This window comes from Mchenga conophoros, linkage group LG3 (genome assembly GCF_057382185.1).
Source record: "Mchenga conophoros isolate Kocher_MC1m ecotype Shallow Benthic linkage group LG3, M_conophoros_male_GT1.1, whole genome shotgun sequence".
Classification (NCBI taxonomy): domain Eukaryota; kingdom Metazoa; phylum Chordata; class Actinopteri; order Cichliformes; family Cichlidae; genus Mchenga; species Mchenga conophoros.
The window spans coordinates 59,939,710-59,956,743 of NC_140528.1; the positions used below are offsets into that span (position 1 = coordinate 59,939,710).

Sequence of the window (17,034 nt, forward strand, 5' to 3'; positions counted from 1 at the left end):
ATTTAAATGGTGTATGTGGTGTTGTATGCTGTACTTGAGAAAACTGAGTATTAAGTTGCTGTTTTGCCTTTTTTTTTCTAGACTACTTCTTCTGAACCATGGGTCATAAAACTCTCATTTGTGCAGGTAAATCCAAACAGTAAAAACATTTTTTGTGAAGTAATGATGAAAATAAAAAAGAGTTAACTATGAAATAAATCAAAGCAAACTTTTTAAAGATTTTGTTGAGAATTTAGTCTTATAAACTCACTAAAGAGGGAAAAAGACACAAGATTTCATGAATGAAATAATTTTTTTATTTATTTATTTTTTTAAACTGAGAATAAAAAAACGGTTTCGTGGTAAAGAAGCTGAAAAACTGCATCGAATATCACTAGTGAAAATATTATGAGTGAAAGCTTTTTGAAACTAACAATGATATGGGTCTATAAACATGTTGCAAAACCTAGAAACATCTTTTCAGGGTTGGAACAGGTCATTTCTTGCATGGGTGACATGGTTACAGAGATTTTTATATTCAGTGACTCATTTGTATTGCTTTACATGCAAGTCCACAGTGTCATAGAAACTCAATAACAATGGTAGAGTTTAGCTTGGTGATACAATACGCTACCAAACTTTTGAAACAAACAGTGAGCTTGGTCTATAAACACTGAAATTTTGCAAACTTCAACTTTTCAGAGTTTTAAGAAGCAATTTCTATCACAGTCAGAGAGATCTTTTCATCCAGTGACTCATTTGCATCATTTTACATACAATTCCCACAGTGTCATTGAAACTCCACAAGAATAATAGAGTTTAACTGTGTTATGACAGAGTACAGTGCAATCTAAGGAGTTTGGAAAGAGTCTGGACTTCTTTAAGTTTCTTGACGATGTTTCATCTATCATCTGAGAAGCTTCTTCCATTCTGAGAAGAATTGGTGGAGTGTCCCAGATTTTAAGCCCTATTGGAAGTGTCCCTGACAGGGTCGTGGACCAACTATTGATAAATGCCAAATCACACGAGCCAAGATTTGAAAACAGTATTTAGAGAACTCTAAACACCCCCCATTAAAAAGACATGTCAAGAGACCAAATGTGATATGATTCTCTGCATTTATAACAAATCTAACACCAAGGTTTTTGCAAGCCTAAATAAAAAAACAGTATAAAACAATTTATAGGAAATGTTAAGCTTGCTCAGTTAATTGGTGTCATCGACATCAAAGGAGAGTTATTGTGTGTAATCGTTATAGAAAGATTTAGCCATCCTGTACAAATGGGGAAGAAAGAAGAAGAAAAAAAATGGATGGTAAATTATTGTGTCAAAGTTAGGATTTTTGTAACTTTCCATTTCACAATACATTAGATATGAACAATTCTTTTTATTATTCATGTTTACTACCTCCTGCATCATTGAATAATGAATTACTTAGGAATTTAGTTAGGTGATTCAAAGCCTATATGTCAAGTTATGTGTTCAGTTTTAAATTAATTAATTATCATACATGTGTAAAACAATTGTTACTCTTTTTACTCTTTCTGTAACTTCATAGAAAATGACAAAAAAGATGATATATTTATACATTCAGTTTGGATATATCATCAACTGAATATGGCAGTATTCAGTAGATGAGTGCTAGTCATTCTTCTTTGGTTTGCAGGAATTTTCATAATGCATTTGATGACCACCACCAGAACTGCACTGCTTTTAGCAGGGTCCACTATAACAGGTAAACAAGCATGCACTGCAGTAGCTCAATCAGTGTTTTGTTTAGTTTTTTTCATCCATCCAGCCAGCCATCCATTTTCTTCTGCTTGTCCGGGGCCGGGTTGTGGGGGCAGCAGCCCAAGCAGAGAAGCCCAGATCTCCCTCTCCCCAGCCAACTCCTCCAGCTTGTCCGGGGGAACACCAAGGCGTTCCCAGGCAAGCCGAGAGATTAAATCTCTCCAGCGTGTCCTGGGTCTGCCCCGGGGCCTCCTCCCTGTGGGACATGCCCGGAACACCTCATCCAGGAGGCGCCTAGGAGGCATCCTTGTCAAGTGCCCGAACCACCTCAACTGGCTCCTTTCGATGTGAAGGAGCAGCGGCTCTACTCTGGGCCCCTCCTGAAAGGTCAAACTTCTTACCCTATCTCTAAGGAAGATGCAAGCCACCCTTTGGAGGAAACCCATTTCCACTGCTTGCATCCGCGATCTTGTTCTTTTGGTCACTACTCACAGCTTGTGACCATAGGTGAGGGCAGGGACGTAGATCAACTGGTAAATTGAGAGTTTCATCTTTACACTCAGCCCTGTCTTCACCACAACAGACTGGTATAGTGTCCGCATCACTGTCGATCTCCCACCCCCTTCTCCCGTCACTTGTGAACAAGACCCGGAGGTACTTAAACTCCTCCACTTGGGACAGGAACTCGTCCCTGACCCGGAGTGGGCACTGGCGGGGCACTGGCGGAGCACCCACCAGGAACGAGTCTGGTCTGTTCCACACTCGTGTGTGGGAGGAGTTTGGAGAGGCCGTGGAAAAAGACTTTCGTACTGCCTCAAAGAGATTCTGGCAAATAGTCAGGCAACTCAGGAGGGGAAAGCGGTGCTCTACCTGCACTGTGTATTTTGCAGGTGGAGCGCTGCTGACTTTGACTGAGAAAATTTTCGGGCGCTGGAAGGAATACTTCAAGGACCTCCTTAATCCCACTGACACATCTTCCGTGGAGGAAGCAGAGTCTGGGGATGAAGGGGATGACCCACCAATCTCTGGGGGCGAGGTCACTGAAGTAGTTAAGCAACTTCTTGGTTGCAGATCCCCTGGGGTGGATGAGTTCCACCCCAAGTTCCTTAATGCTCTGGATGTTGTGGGGCTGTCTTGGTTGACACTCCTCTACAGTGTTGCGTGGGAATCAGGGGCAGTACCCCTTGATTGGCAGACCGGGTTGGTGGTTCCCATCTTTAAAGGGAAGCCCAGCTATTAAGACATTCTTGCGCTAAAATATGTACTGTGCTTTCAATAACACATATGTGGTATTAAAATACACCAAATGTTTTCCTTTTAAGCACATTTGACATAAAACCGATTTACCAGTAGGCCGCCATTGTTATTTACTTCTCAATGCACTCTGGGTAACCTTTCCAGTTTGAACCAGAGCAACCCGAGAGAGAGAATGAAAATAGTCAACTGCACTTAGTTTAGATGAAGATGAAAACAATCCGTCACACGAGGACGAAAGAGTGAGGGAAAATTACTGGTGTCTATGCGGCTACTGCTTGCCAATGACAACGGCGACTGAGAAGGTTTGTTGTAAAGCACCAAAACTTTTTGAAGCCGTATGTCTTAATCCAGATGTTCTTTGGGCAGCCCTTGTTAGCCTCCATGACCAGTATCCAGTCTTTAAGTGATAACCTGATGAATCCTGTTTCTGGGCCCTAAGTATTCTCATTTAATAAGAGTGTTGTGTTTTCAACATATTTTAATGCTTTGTATCTTGTTCGATTTAATCTCAACAAGCCCCTAAAAACAGTCAGTGATCACTGTCGGCTTCTCACAGTTTTTATTACTTCTAATCATTTTAAAGCTCAGTTTTTAAACCCTTACGATGTAACTGCACAATAGCTTGTCGCGCTGGCGATCACGTAGCACATCATTATATACCAGCTTGCCCAACTTCAGTAACCCTACAAACGTCGCTGCTTTTTACTTTCCTGCCATCATTTATGTTGGAAGTGATAGCAGAGCTGTACATTTTAATTTGTTTAATAAATCTCTCAGTCAGAACATGGTATATTATATTTAGATAGAAGCTAGCGAGCCTGGATGTTACACTTAATTAACAATCAAACTTAATTGTTACACCTGGCAGAGCAGCCACACTGACCAGTTTATTACAAATTAACAATTTTAGACAGTTTTAGAACTGTCAGCAATGCTGCAGCGATCATTTGACTTTTGCAGCAGAGTTTGGGCACAGGCATGGCTAATAATGTCAGACTCAAATACCGGATAGTGCGGGTCTACCAAGTCGTCACCAGGTCACTAATAGGCAAGTTAATTAATACGGTTACTACACTATAAAAAACAAAACAGGGTAGCTGAATGAGAGCACCTATACAGCCGACAACCAATACACGTCATCGTCCCAGAATACGTTGTGTGCGAAAAAACATGGCCTCTCCCATGGCTCCAAAATAGTTTTAAACAACAAACATTTGATGAATAACAAAAAAATTGTAGTTATTCTTATGTTATCTCTTATGTATGTTTTTATGTAGGGGACATAATTTGTAACATATATAGAGTAACTTTTCATAATAGTCGTGGTTTGCTTTAAGAAAGGGGACCGGAGGGTGTGTTCCAACTACAGGGGAATCACACTCCTCAACCTCTCTGGGAAAGTCTATGCCAGGGTGCTGGAGAGGAGAGTCCGTCTGTTAGTTTTGTCAAATACATTTTTATATTTTTTTTGAGCAATGATAAACCCAGCTGGATTTTACTAAAACTGAGGAGATTTTTTGGTGATTGTAATGACAGTGCATTGTCATACTTAAAAGGAAAACTAAAAGTAGACAAAAGTAGTAAGATCAGCTTAATCTAATAATTTCCAGTTTTTTGTTTTGTTTTTGTTTTTCAAGCCAAGAGGACACGGTTGGGTTTCGAGCCATATCTGAACTGAATTCTTGGCCAGCATTTATTGCAGATCTGTTTCTGACTGAATATTCCTGAGACCTTGACGTGTTTATCAGATTTGCCAACCAATTAATATTTTAAAGTTGCAGACGTTTTTCATCTCTTAAAACCAGCTTGTTTCTTAAATTCCTTATTTCATGTTTCTTGATTTCACGAGACAGATTATTCATTGGAACAAACTCACTGAAAAAAATGTATTTTAGAATAAAACAGTTATGAGATGGGAAACAAAATATATTTTTGGTTGGTAGGTTTAACTTGAGTAATCAGATGTGTATTTATGCATGAGAAAGTTGATGCTCTTTGGTGATGCAGTTTGTCTGTTTTTAATTGAAGAAAGAAAGGCTAATCTGCTGTTTTTTTTTAAGTGCTTCAGCAGTATCACTTCATCAATAAATCCCTGACCTGGTATGAGGCTCAGAGCTTCTGCAGATTAAAGTACACCGACTTAGCAACCATAAATAACATGGATGATGAAAACCAGCTGATCAACACACTGGACGTGACATCATCATGGATTGGACTTTACAATGGACAGACCAACAGGTGGCTTTGGTCTGATGGCAGCGGTGTAACGAGCTTCACCCAGTGGAGCCCTGGTGAACCAAGCAACTCTGGAGGAGTTGAGGCATGTGGAGAGATGTATGATAACGGCCTCTGGAATGATGCGCCATGTGACGTAACCAAAGCTTATGTGTGTTATGAAAGTGAGTAAATGACACAATGATCTTTAAAGCAAATGTAAACTGATGCAATTACATACAGTGATTAAGTTGAAATAAAACCTTCAGGATTTTGATATGAATTATTTAATGGTGAAGATAAATATAAATTTATATTTCTTATATCTAAAACAAAGAAAGAAAAATCATTAGCTGGGTAGCACACAAAATGATAGCCCAGGTGTGATTCTTTTAAATGTGTGCACATATATGAATCAATACACAATTACAATGGTTTAAGGCATTTAGCCACACTTTGGCCCTCCTAAATGTTAATCTGGCTCTAAAAATCTTACCTGATTTCTACTTTTCTTGGAAGAAAAAAGATGTCTAACTTCCTTTTATTCCTCTCTCCTTGTATGTTTTTAGTTCAGCAGGATGGCAGCAAGAAGTATGTGGTTTACACACAGGGACAAACCTGGCCAAACAGTCAAGATCTGTGCAGGCAGAAGCACACTGATCTGGCATGTGTGCATACAGCACAGGAAAATTTAGCGATTGCTTCAGTTACAAACGCAGTGTGGTTCGGTCTGTTTAAAGATTCCTGGTACTGGTCAGATGGAACAAAGACCTCCTTCAGGTACTGGAAAAGAGGCGGAAGTTATAGTGGAAAATGCGTTTCTGTGGAAGGATCACAGCAGGGACGCTGGATACCAGCTGACTGTAACCAGAAAGCAACATTCATGTGTCAAGGAGGTAAGTTCCTGAAATACAAAAGCAATAAGTCATTTCTTGGAAAAAGTGTGATGTCAAAACTCGGATAGAAAAATAATAATATTCATAATAAGGATCGCAATCAACACAACGCTCAGATGAACCAAAACAACTTTCTTCTTCCTTTCCTAGATGTAAGAGCATTCATCAAGACAGTCTTAATAATGGCTGAGATTATATTTCTGTGTTTGTATTCTGCAGGTCTCAAGCTAAAGAAGATGGTCATAAAGATGAAGGTGCAGTCTGATGTGGATCTCACTGACTCTACTACTTCCAGCCTATTCCTACAGAAGGTACAAACATAGCTTCAAGGGTCCACCAGGGGAAACTGGTTATACTGCAAGAGTTCATAAAATTACAGTAAACAGAACATCAACCAAAAACTACCTACAGAAAAAAATAATACCAGTATGCAAAAAGTCTTGAGTAGAGTCAAAAATATAAAAAGAGTAATATTTTCAGTGAAGCACATCTGAAGCACTTTGTTATTTATGACATCATGAACTCATCCCTGAAGTCTAGCAAGACTGTCAATTCTATTTTTATACATAATACATTATGGTCTGTGTGCATTTGTTTTTGAAAGTAATAGAAACTAAATAAAAATATTTAAATTCAACACTTAAGTATCTCCTCAAAGTCCAACTGATGATTTAAAAATGGTTTAATTATTATAGTTATCTTAATGTTACACAGAGAGGTATGAAGCTGTGTGCTAAATCTGGAGAGTATGTCAAACAATTCTTTTCTTTGATTGTATTTTTCTTTTAGTTGGAAACAATCCTGAGAGATCAAGGGGTGACTGATGTCCAGCTTAAATATAAACGTGTATTTCAACCTCAGTTGAAGACCACTGAGAACGCAGGTACGAGAGGCCTCCGTACAGGGAGCATCTATCATGCTAACCTTAATTCGAAACATACCAATCATTTTGTAAAAAGTAATTTAGTAAAAGAACAAACAAACAATCAGTGAAAAGTTTTTTTTCCTCTCTTTACAGGATGCTGAGTGCAGAAGTGCCAATGTCGTTTTACTGCAACATTAGTGATTATAGTGGTTTGTAGAGCTGATGGATGGAAACAGATTATTTAAAGATTGTTGCGTTCCCCAGCAAATTTATTTACCCTATACTTGTGTAGTTCATAACAGCTGATGTATATTCTAACCTAAGTTATTAAGTAAATTAAACTTTTACTTACTTTAAGAGTGTAATTAAAACAGTAGATCTTGTCCTCATTTTCCCCCTAAGGTTTTTGGTCATAATATTGTAACTATGGGTGGGAAGAAGAACCTATGCAATATAACATTAAATATTGTAATATTTGTAATAATAAAATCAAAGTGCTAATAATAGATGCAAATCACTTTCAAGCTTTGAAAACTTTGCATTACAGTGCTTTGGACATGGCATCTAAGTACTTTATTTTGAAAAGACTTTCAATTTTTAAAAAACAATTGTGTGAAGAAAAATTTTTTCTGCTTCTTTCAGTCAGTAGAAAAAAAAAACATATTTATAGCTGCAACCAGACTGCTCCATTACTTTGTAGTGACTCTGATGTTTTCATTTGGTCACCATATTGTTATACGATAGCCATCTCTCCTAATCTGTGTTTATGGAGGCATGTGTTCTGTCTACAATAAAATAACTCTCTGAATGTTGAACCTTCTTATCCAGTGTTTTTCTGTTGTATTTATCCCCCCTTGCCTCACAGCACAGGTCTGAGAGAGATCATTTTTAAAACTAACAGTCTGAGATCACCCGGACAGGTAGAATCTCAGCCATGATAAAACCTTTCCCATAACTCTGGTAAGATGTTTTAGTCTATCCCCCAAAAAATACAGTCATCCACAGTGGCTTCATGTGTCTGGCCCGTCGGTGTGTGGGAGCTGAGTCTTCAGTCCTGCAGAGAATACATGCAGGAAGAGATGGAACTTCATTTTTATGGGCACACAATCGGCCAATCACATGCAAAGACTGAGATCACACCATTATGTGAAAGAAGGGCAGACGTTCTGAAGACGGTGGTACAGGCCAGGTATGCAGAGAGACGGGGAGCCGCATTTAAATGCAAGCGTGTCAGAAAAAGTAACAAGTGAACACATAAAATGAGCAGCATCTGACTACATTTCACTGATGTTGGAGACTGCAAAGCTGAATGCAGGATTTATAAAATTAGGAGATGGATAATGTGATACGCATTTTTATTTTTTAGCCATTTTCCATTGTGGAGAATAAAAGGTTTCAAACTTTTCCAGGCTTTAAACCTCATACGTTCTCCCTATTAGCAGTGAATGCATAAAAACAAGGCTTTTATGAAAACACTGAATAAAAAATTTCTTCTTGAAAAAGACTAAATGTACAGTTCAGTATTGAATATTACATAAAATAAACTATGTACAAAGTGTCTTTGAATGGCAGAGATGCAGAAATGTGTGCATGTAACACAGAGGTATTGCTCGTGTCTGCGTGCATAAATGAGTCACTGGCCTGAATGTGGCATGAAGCCATTTATAATTCTTACTCAATTTGATCTGCTGCTCACCACAAATAAGCAAGTAGAAAAAAATTTTGGACTTTTATTTATATTTTCACAGGTTTTACACTTTTTCCTACTGATAAAAACTTCCCGTATGATCATTCATACTACACAAAGTAATTATGAAATAAACAATTAACTTGTAGAACCAAAATGTTCCCGGTATTTGAGGCAAGAGGGAGTATGTTATGTTATGTGAAGGTGCAGCCAGAGCTCTGTTCTTGTTGTGTTTCTGGGTGTAAAATAAAGGACTTCACATTTAACTTTAACTTGTGATCTACTCATAAAAAATCTGCCTAACATGTCTCTGCAGCAGCAGGAGACAATAAACATGTGACAGTATGTTGTGGTCAGATCTTCTTGCTTTGTCTGTGTAAAAGGAAGGAAGCAAAAACTTATAAAAAGTGTTTGTGGTCTTCACAGCTCTTTGGTATCTGCTGTGCTGCTGCTTCACTCTCTCTCTTTACAGAAAGTTGTAGAAGTTTTCAGACGTGTCACTGCTGGATGGGAGCCACTTTGCTCTGTGAGCTGGGCCTATTCTGTGAGTACATCACTGACTTCTATTGTTTGATTCATACTGATCCATAAACATGTTTTAGTAAGAAGAGCAGAGCATCAGTCGTTTGTACCATTTCAGGTCATGTGATCAGAGGACTCATGTTTGTTACCAACATGGTTGTTTGTAGACTGGATTAGATTTTAGTGCACTGACTCAGATCAGAGTGGAGCTGCTTTAGTTTATCTAACAAAGGTTTGTTTAGTTTGATAATGTCTGAAGTCTCTGTCTTTATTGTAGCGCTCTGTACACTCCTCTGCACTGGACACGCTCAAGGTGACTGAACAGTTTTCACTTTATTTTATTGACTTCTTTTTATTCATTTAGTAAAGATTCATCTTAGCCTACTGCATCAGTTTTAAGCACTTTCTGGTTTTGCTCATTTTTGCAACACATTTATAATTTTTATGAACATGTTGCTTCTTGACTAAAGAAAATGTTTCAATGTTTCAGATTGTTAACTGTGTGGTTGTGTTGGATTCTAGATGCTGTGCTAACGATTGAACCCAACTGGTCCAGTTTTTTCATTGGAGAGTTCATTGTCTTCAAATGTGACATGAATGAAGGAAGAGACACTGACTGGAAATATATAATCAAGAAGGATGGTCAAGAATTTATCAGCTACAGTGATTACAAAAACCACAGATTAAAATGTACAATTACAGGTCACAGTGTTGAATATCAGTGCTCTGGTCACAGGACGAGCAACAGTTATACAAAGAACAGTAATACTGTCTCTATAACTGTATTAGGTAAGTCCTCAGTGACCAACAGCATAAATTTATGATCCTGTACATTTAAATGTTGTCACATCAGAGGTAATGAGCAGACCCAAACTCTTCCAAATAAAGACAGTGAGTTTATTTACAGTGATAAATAGTGACAAAATAATATGCAAATCCCAGTGTTGTGCCAAAAAGTGGTTGTTTTTCAAGTATCTTTATAACTCTGTGTTATTGTGCTTACATTATAACCAATCCGGTCCTTTATGTCCACTTTGTCAGGCAGGACAATGGAAAAACAGTTATATTCTGTTTATTTAGAGATATACACCCTGCCTCTGTTACCATGTTGAGAAAGACAGCAAAAAATCAAAGAGCAGAAAATATGATGAAGAAGAATTTTGAAGATTTTCCTGCAAGTAGCAGGTTTTAGTCGAATTTCCCAGAGGAACCCACCCGAGGGATTAATAAAGTTCTATCTTATCTCTTATCTGTTTTATGACATTAACACATGCTTCTTTTTTTTTAATGTATGGATCTGTTTTTCTTTAATTTTTATAACAGCAGATAAACCCAGGGCCACACTGACAGCAGGAACAACAATCATATCAGTAGGGGGCAGTGTGACACTGACCTGCTCTGTGCAGAGCTCTGATGGATGGAAATATGAGTGGTTCAGACGAACCCAAAGAATCTCTGAACTTCAAATCAGAGATCAACAAAACAGAGATATCAGAGTATCTCAAGGAGGAATCTACAGCTGCAGAGGAACAAGAGGAAACCCAGCTTACTACACTGATAGAAGTGATGATGTCACCATTGAGAAAACCTGTGAGTTTAGTATGAAATATACATTCACTCATGATTATCAAATGATGCTAAGGTTCCTCTGTTGATTTCATGTTTCTATTTTTTATCTTAACTGTTAATATGTTTGAACAGTTTCCAATAAAGTTGTTGTAAAACAACAACCCAACTGGCCTCAGATATTCAGAGGTGAGACGATCACTCTGACATGTGAGGTGCAGGAAGGAGGTGAAACCACCGAGTGGGAATATAAATGGAGAGGACCCAGGACACTCAAAGTGTGGACACGCAATAATGATGTGACATTCAGAGTTTCTGAGTCCAGCAGTGGAGACTACATGTGTAAGAGTCGATGCAGAGATGACTCATATTCTTCAACAGAGTGGAGTGAAGCCTTCACATTGTCAGCATCAAGTAAGTCATGTTTGTTGTGTGAGCCCAGGATGAATTCAATGGTCTACAAAGGATGTTACATTGTTACATTGTTACAAAGAGCTACAGCTGATAGTAGCTCATTGTTGGCAGTTTGTCACCACTTTGTCTCCTGAACTTTCAGCTGGTATAGGGACAGCAATGCTGACCTGCTGCTCCATAACCTGAGTACAATAATGATATAAATAATGATTAAAAAAAAAGTTTTTTGTAAGTAGGGAGGCAGATTTGGTTTGTGTGTGTGCATGTGTGTGTATACATGTTTAGACATCTTTGTAAAGACAAAAAATTGGCATGCTACTATATTTGTGGGGACCAAGAGTCCATTGTGGGGACAAAATGCTCGTCCCTGCAAGTTTGAAGGTATTTCTAAGACTCAAAATGTGGTTTTAGTGTCAGGGTTACAATTAGGTTATGGTTAGGTTTAGGCTAAGGTTCAGGATTAGGCCTTCAATTTTTCAATTAGATGTCCTCACTAAGATATGACAATGAGTGTGTGTGTCTGTTCCTGTCTATCTATCATTGTGAGGACCGAAATCTGCATCCTACTATACATGTGAGGACCAACAGTCATTTGTGAGGACACACACCTGAAGGCTGAAAATGTGGTTTTAGTGTCAGGGTTACAATTAGGTTATGGTTAGGTTTAGGCTAAGGATCAAGGTTAGGGATTAATTTTTAATGGTTATGGTTAGGGTAAGGGGTTAGGGCAAACATTATGTCAATGAAGGTCCTCACTAAGACAGCTGAACGAGCGTGTGTTTGTGTGTCTTGTGTAAATGTTGATACTAAGGTAAAAAAAAAGTGTAATGTGAGCTGCAGGAAGTTACAGCGAGATGAGCAGGATTTTCTTTTCCTCTTACAGGAAGGCAAGTGTTGATTTCTTCTCATGATGCAGGACGAAGTTGTCTAGCCAAAGTAAACTGTTGCAGTCTGTAAATGAAAAAAGCATCAAAATGAAACTATGTAAAAGGCATTACAGCTATGTATTAGAGGAATGAGTGTGTGAGAGGCGATGACATCAGTGTTAACAGTTTGGGCCATTGCACTATGTTGCACATACTCACACTGTTACAATTTGGTAATTGGAGGAGGAAGACCAGAAGAAAAATGCAAAATGAAGGCACATAACATCAGGGTAGTGTAATCCTGGCCTGTGTGTGGTGTAATATCTATTTTATTTCTGTCTTTGTTTAAACTCAACAGCAGATCACCCAAAGGCCCAAATAACTATTGATGTGAGAGACATTCCAGTAGGGGGCAGTGTGACCCTTAGCTGCTCAGTGAACTCATCATCTGGATGGAAATTCTACTGGTACAGAGATGTAAACTCATCTGAACCTCTGACCACACAAGATGCTGTTCAGATGCAGATGCAGTTCCCTTCAGTAGGACAAATCAGTGTCTCACAGGAAGGACTCTACAGGTGCAGAGGAGGAAGAGGACACCCAGTCTACTACACAGAGTACAGTGATCCACTCATCATTGATGAAAATGGTGAGCTTTTCATCAGTGAGTGTCATAGAAAGACAAAATGTAGAAACGTTTTTTATTTTCAGTTTTATGCCTGGATCAGTAATTCACAGTTTTTAAGATATTGCAACACATTTGGCCTCAAATATGCAGACTAGTCAAGATAATAATCAGATGTGAGATCCTGGAGAAGACACTGAGTGGGAGTGTGAAGGGAGAAAGTTAGTGTCAGTTTTGCAAAGAACAAAAGGAAGCTGATATTTCACCCCTTTGTGCTTACACTGTGCTTATAAACACTAAACACTAAAATAGCAGCTTTAAAAATGCTTCTGTTCACAAGGACGATGGCATTTTACAGTAATATAATGCAGTGGATAAGGAGCGGGACTAGAACTAGATTCTGAATGTAACATAAAGATTGGCCTGAGTGATGTCAAACTGAAGTATTTCACTCAGGTGTGTTGAAGACTGTAGAGAACTTTTCATTCTGAGGAAAAGTTTCAAGATGGTAGCAGTTAATGTGCCTTTTTTTTTTTTTTTTTTAACAACAGATATGCTCGATCCTGAAAGCTCTTCATTTGTTGTTCTGATGATCTTTAGACTAATGTTCGTTTTCATGTTCCTCCTGTTCTTGTTGTATTGCTGCACAAAGTCAAATGGTGAGTTGTTTTTCTTCTGATATTAAATATTTTACTTTTTAAATACAGTACTGTGCACAGGTCATGAGCCATCCCTCATTTCTTAATATTTTGCTAAGAAAATGGGAAACAGTTGCAGTAATCTACTGAAACATGTAAACATAAATGGAAATCTAGCAAATAAAATAAAAACAATGTGGATAAATAACAACTAAGAAGTCAGATGTTTTCCAAATGTTATTTCATGGTGGATCAAACTCTGACGGTCCTTTTCTGTTCATAATTCATCATTTTTAACAAGATCTCCAACAATGTCAAATTTGTATTCATCGTGTCATCAGAGCCATTCCCACTGATTTTCAGCCCAGTTCTTTTGACATTTGGTGGACCTCAGCCTTTTCTTTGTTTTTCTTCCTTAATTCTTCGCAGCCACCCTTCCACTGAGACCATTTCTGATGAGGCTTCATTGAACAGTAAAAGATTCAGCTGAAGGTTCAGATGCATCATCAGGTGCTGTGTCAGGTCTTTGCTGCATATAAAGAGATGAAGGGTGGCTGAAGACTTTTGCACCACACAGATGCAGCATGTGGCCCTAAAGTGGAAACCGCTATGTATAATAGATGACCATGTAAAAGCAAATGCCTTTTTAAAAGTTTCTAATAAAGGTTTTGCGGATGAGGGTCAGCCTGGATGAAAACCAGGCTGAGTTATGTATTCCTCTTGTCTTCACAGTTAGTTTTTCCATCAAGTTTAAACTATTCTGATGCTTTTTGTAACACAACTGTACTGATTACATCTGCTGCAGCTCTGACACTGTTGAATTAAACAAAGCCAAGTTAATAATATTTAATTTAAATGTGTTTAAGTTAGTATCACAGACATCAGGTGACCTGCAGGTGATCATTGTGTCTATGAGTCAGAGTTCGTGATACACTTTTATTAATTTAAAGTAGTTGTAGAAGCTTTGTGGTTATCATTAAAATCAATGTTAACATTTTTTTTTTCAGGTTGACTGGAAGTTAATTATCCATCCTGGGATTCAGCTCAAAGTCATTAACAAAAAAACATGAGTACACAAAAAAAGTGATAATAAACATGAAAATAATAATTATGATCACTAATAATGACAGAGGCTGTTTATTAGGGACAAGAACCTTGAGAAGTCTTTGTTAATAGTCTTTCATTTATTGCCTTAATTTTCCTGTTTTTATTGTAAAGCACTTTGGTGTACCGCTGGTCTTTTAAACATGCTATACAAATAAAGTTTGTGACAAAGTGAGTGAGAAGACCATTTGTCTATATTCTTAGTTAACATTCTTGCTTTGATTTAACCATATTTCACATGTAATCTGCAAGAGGCAAACATCTACTATCCCAGGTTTGTTTATGTTCTGCACTTTTACAGATTATATAATATCTTGGTTTAAATCAATTCCTACAAGTTTAAGTTAACATGTTCTTTATTTCAACTGTTAATTTGTATTGTTTAGAACTTACCTTACCTACCTGTCTTCCAGAAACAAAAGGAGGAAATGTAGTTTTACTTCCTGCTTTATACCTTCTGGGTTCATCTGGGGTCACAGGAAGAGACCAAGTGCAGAAGGGGAAGAACTCTTATAATTTAATAAAGTTTATTTTACAGGGTTTATGAAGAAATAGATTTATTGTTGTAATATGTATTGATTACTCCACAGAGTTCATGTTGCCAGTAAAGAGGAGTAGTAGAGGTTTGAATATAATCATGTTCATCTTACCTACCTACTGAATGGAATAGTCCAGAGGAGAAATTGTTTGGTTAAGTGGACTATTTAAGCAGAAGAACTCTGGTGTTTTGAGAGAAAGGTTCAGGTCAGTGTAGCTGTGTGCAGGTTGACCTTAATTTCAGTTGATTTAAGTTCAGTTATGTTTATTTGAACTGAGTTAATTATAGAGTTGAGTTTCTTATTTGTTTCTTTGTAAATACTGTTTGGGTCACAAAATGGTGAATAAATCACTTGCTACACTGGACAGCATCAGTCTCCTGCACGTCTTTGATCGCTTAAGTCAACTTTTACCACAAAGTTGTATTGTATTGTAAGAATCACTCAGAAGTGTTTGTCTATGCTCCTGTGTCAGGCGCTTCAGTAGATTACTCGTGCTATTAACAGCAGCCGATAGTTTTTTTTCTCCCCAGGACACAGCTTACATATTACTTTAAATGTTCTTGCAGCAAACTGGTGCGAAATGACGTGCAGCTGCACTACAGCGATGTTAAAGCGGCAGAGTTTACTTCTACGTTTAGAAGACAAATTATTGAAATTAAATAATGATATTCAGCGAGTTTAATTATTTTACAATGTAACGCAAGTGCATTGTAAGTAACTGTAATTAAAATACCTAAAAATGAACAGTAATCAGTTACTCTACTTTTTCAGTCGAAAAGTAATTTAATTACAGTAATGCCTTACTTAGTAACATGTTACACCCAACACTGCTCGTTCACTAGTGACGGGAGAAGGAAGCCGGAGATCGACCGGTCTGTTGTGGTGAAGAGGGAGCTGAGTGTAAAAGCGAAGCTCTCAATTTACCGGTCGATCTACGTCCCTACCTTCTAACTATGGTCACGAGTTGTGGGTAGTGACCGAAAGAATGAGATTGCGGATACAATCAGCAGAAATTAGCTTCCTCCAAAGGGTGGCTGGCCTTCCTTAGAGATAGGGTGAGAGGTTCGGCCATCTGGGAGGGGCTCAGAGGAGGAGGTCCCGGGGCAGACCCAGGACACGCTGAAAAGATTTTATGTCTCAGCTGGCCTGGGAACACCTTGGTCAGCTGGAGGAGGTGGCTGGGGACAGGGAGGTCTGGGCTTCTCTGCCTGGCCGCTGCCAGATAAGTGGAAGAAGATGGATGGATGGTACATGGTCTGTGGACCACATTTGGAAATAAAAGGCACACACAGTGATTTTTGTTAACTTAACTTTTTGATAATTAAAAAAAATAGTAAATGTTGTCTTATTCTTCTATTCATTCATGCATATTACAGAGTACAGATGATGCCTCAATCATATATAGCCAAAATTTGAAGGCAAAATTTGAAATGTGAAGGCAAAATTTTCCCGAGTATTTTATTATCTATTGGAATCTGGAATTTCATTGGCACTCTTAATGACATTATTTGTTAAACTGTTTAAAACAGGATTTGAATTAATGTTCATACACTATCTAAATCTATATTTAATTAATAATTTATAAATATACTCTTAAAGCATGACTCAGGCTCTAGTTACCTGATATTGTTCATCATTTTTAACTGCGTTTAACATTACCACAGACAATTTCCTGTTTCTTCTTTCAAATCAGATATGATATATCCATAGCTCTTTCCAAGCCATACACCATAGCTGGTTTCATTACCATCTTGTGTTCTAAAATGCACTCATGAAACTTGGGTTTTAAAATACTGAAAGATTTTAAAAGTGGTTGAAAGTAAAGCAAAAGGTTTACCTAAACAGGTGACAGTTTTATAATCCATGCATGAAAACCTCAAACAAAGAGTCAGTAAATAGCATCAGTTTCTCTATACAAAAACTGAGCAACATGTTGGACATAATTATGAAACTGAAAGTAGGCTTTATGCAATTAAAAACAATGAAAAATGGAAACATTTTAATTATGTGTAAATATTTTTTAATCAAGTAACTTATTTTAAGTGCGTTACATTTGGCATGTGGAAGTCTTTTCTTGGCTCTTGACGGAGGCGGCTGCACTTTCTCCTTCTCCCTCTCCCTTATCTTTCCT

The 17,034-nt window shown here is 37.8% G+C and overlaps 2 protein-coding genes across 2 annotated transcripts; both read left to right on the plus strand.

Annotated features, from left to right (window-relative positions):
* Positions 1-98: 98 nt before the first annotated feature.
* LOC146579799 (putative C-type lectin domain family 20 member A) lies at positions 99-7,103 on the plus strand. The gene is made up of 7 exons (XM_085267999.1): positions 99-126; positions 1,646-1,714; positions 5,028-5,366; positions 5,751-6,077; positions 6,297-6,388; positions 6,867-6,960; positions 7,096-7,103. Exons 1-7 carry the CDS (start codon positions 99-101, stop codon positions 7,101-7,103), a joined length of 957 nt encoding a protein of 318 aa, XP_085124125.1.
* Positions 7,104-9,136: 2,033 nt separating this feature from the next.
* On the plus strand, positions 9,137-13,381 carry LOC146579800 (Fc receptor-like protein 4). Its single transcript, XM_085265040.1, has 7 exons — positions 9,137-9,173; positions 9,429-9,464; positions 9,674-9,940; positions 10,475-10,741; positions 10,853-11,131; positions 12,356-12,646; positions 13,174-13,381. The coding sequence occupies exons 1-7, from the start codon at positions 9,137-9,139 to the stop codon at positions 13,299-13,301; spliced, it is 1,305 nt and encodes a 434-aa protein (XP_085121166.1). The 3' UTR covers positions 13,302-13,381.
* The last annotated feature ends 3,653 nt before the right edge of the window (positions 13,382-17,034 follow it).

Coding starts and splice junctions, on each gene's coding strand:
- LOC146579799 (XM_085267999.1), top strand. CDS start 99: ATGGGTCATAAAACTCTCATTTGTGCAG. Junction 1,715..5,027: donor AGCAGGGTCCACTATAACAG/GTAAACAAGCAT, acceptor TTTTTTTTTAAG/TGCTTCAGCAGTATCACTTC. Junction 6,078..6,296: donor AACATTCATGTGTCAAGGAG/GTAAGTTCCTGA, acceptor TGTATTCTGCAG/GTCTCAAGCTAAAGAAGATG.
- LOC146579800 (XM_085265040.1), top strand. CDS start 9,137: ATGGGAGCCACTTTGCTCTGTGAGCTGGGCCTATTCT. Junction 9,174..9,428: donor CTGTGAGCTGGGCCTATTCT/GTGAGTACATCA, acceptor TCTTTATTGTAG/CGCTCTGTACACTCCTCTGC. Junction 10,742..10,852: donor TGTCACCATTGAGAAAACCT/GTGAGTTTAGTA, acceptor ATGTTTGAACAG/TTTCCAATAAAGTTGTTGTA.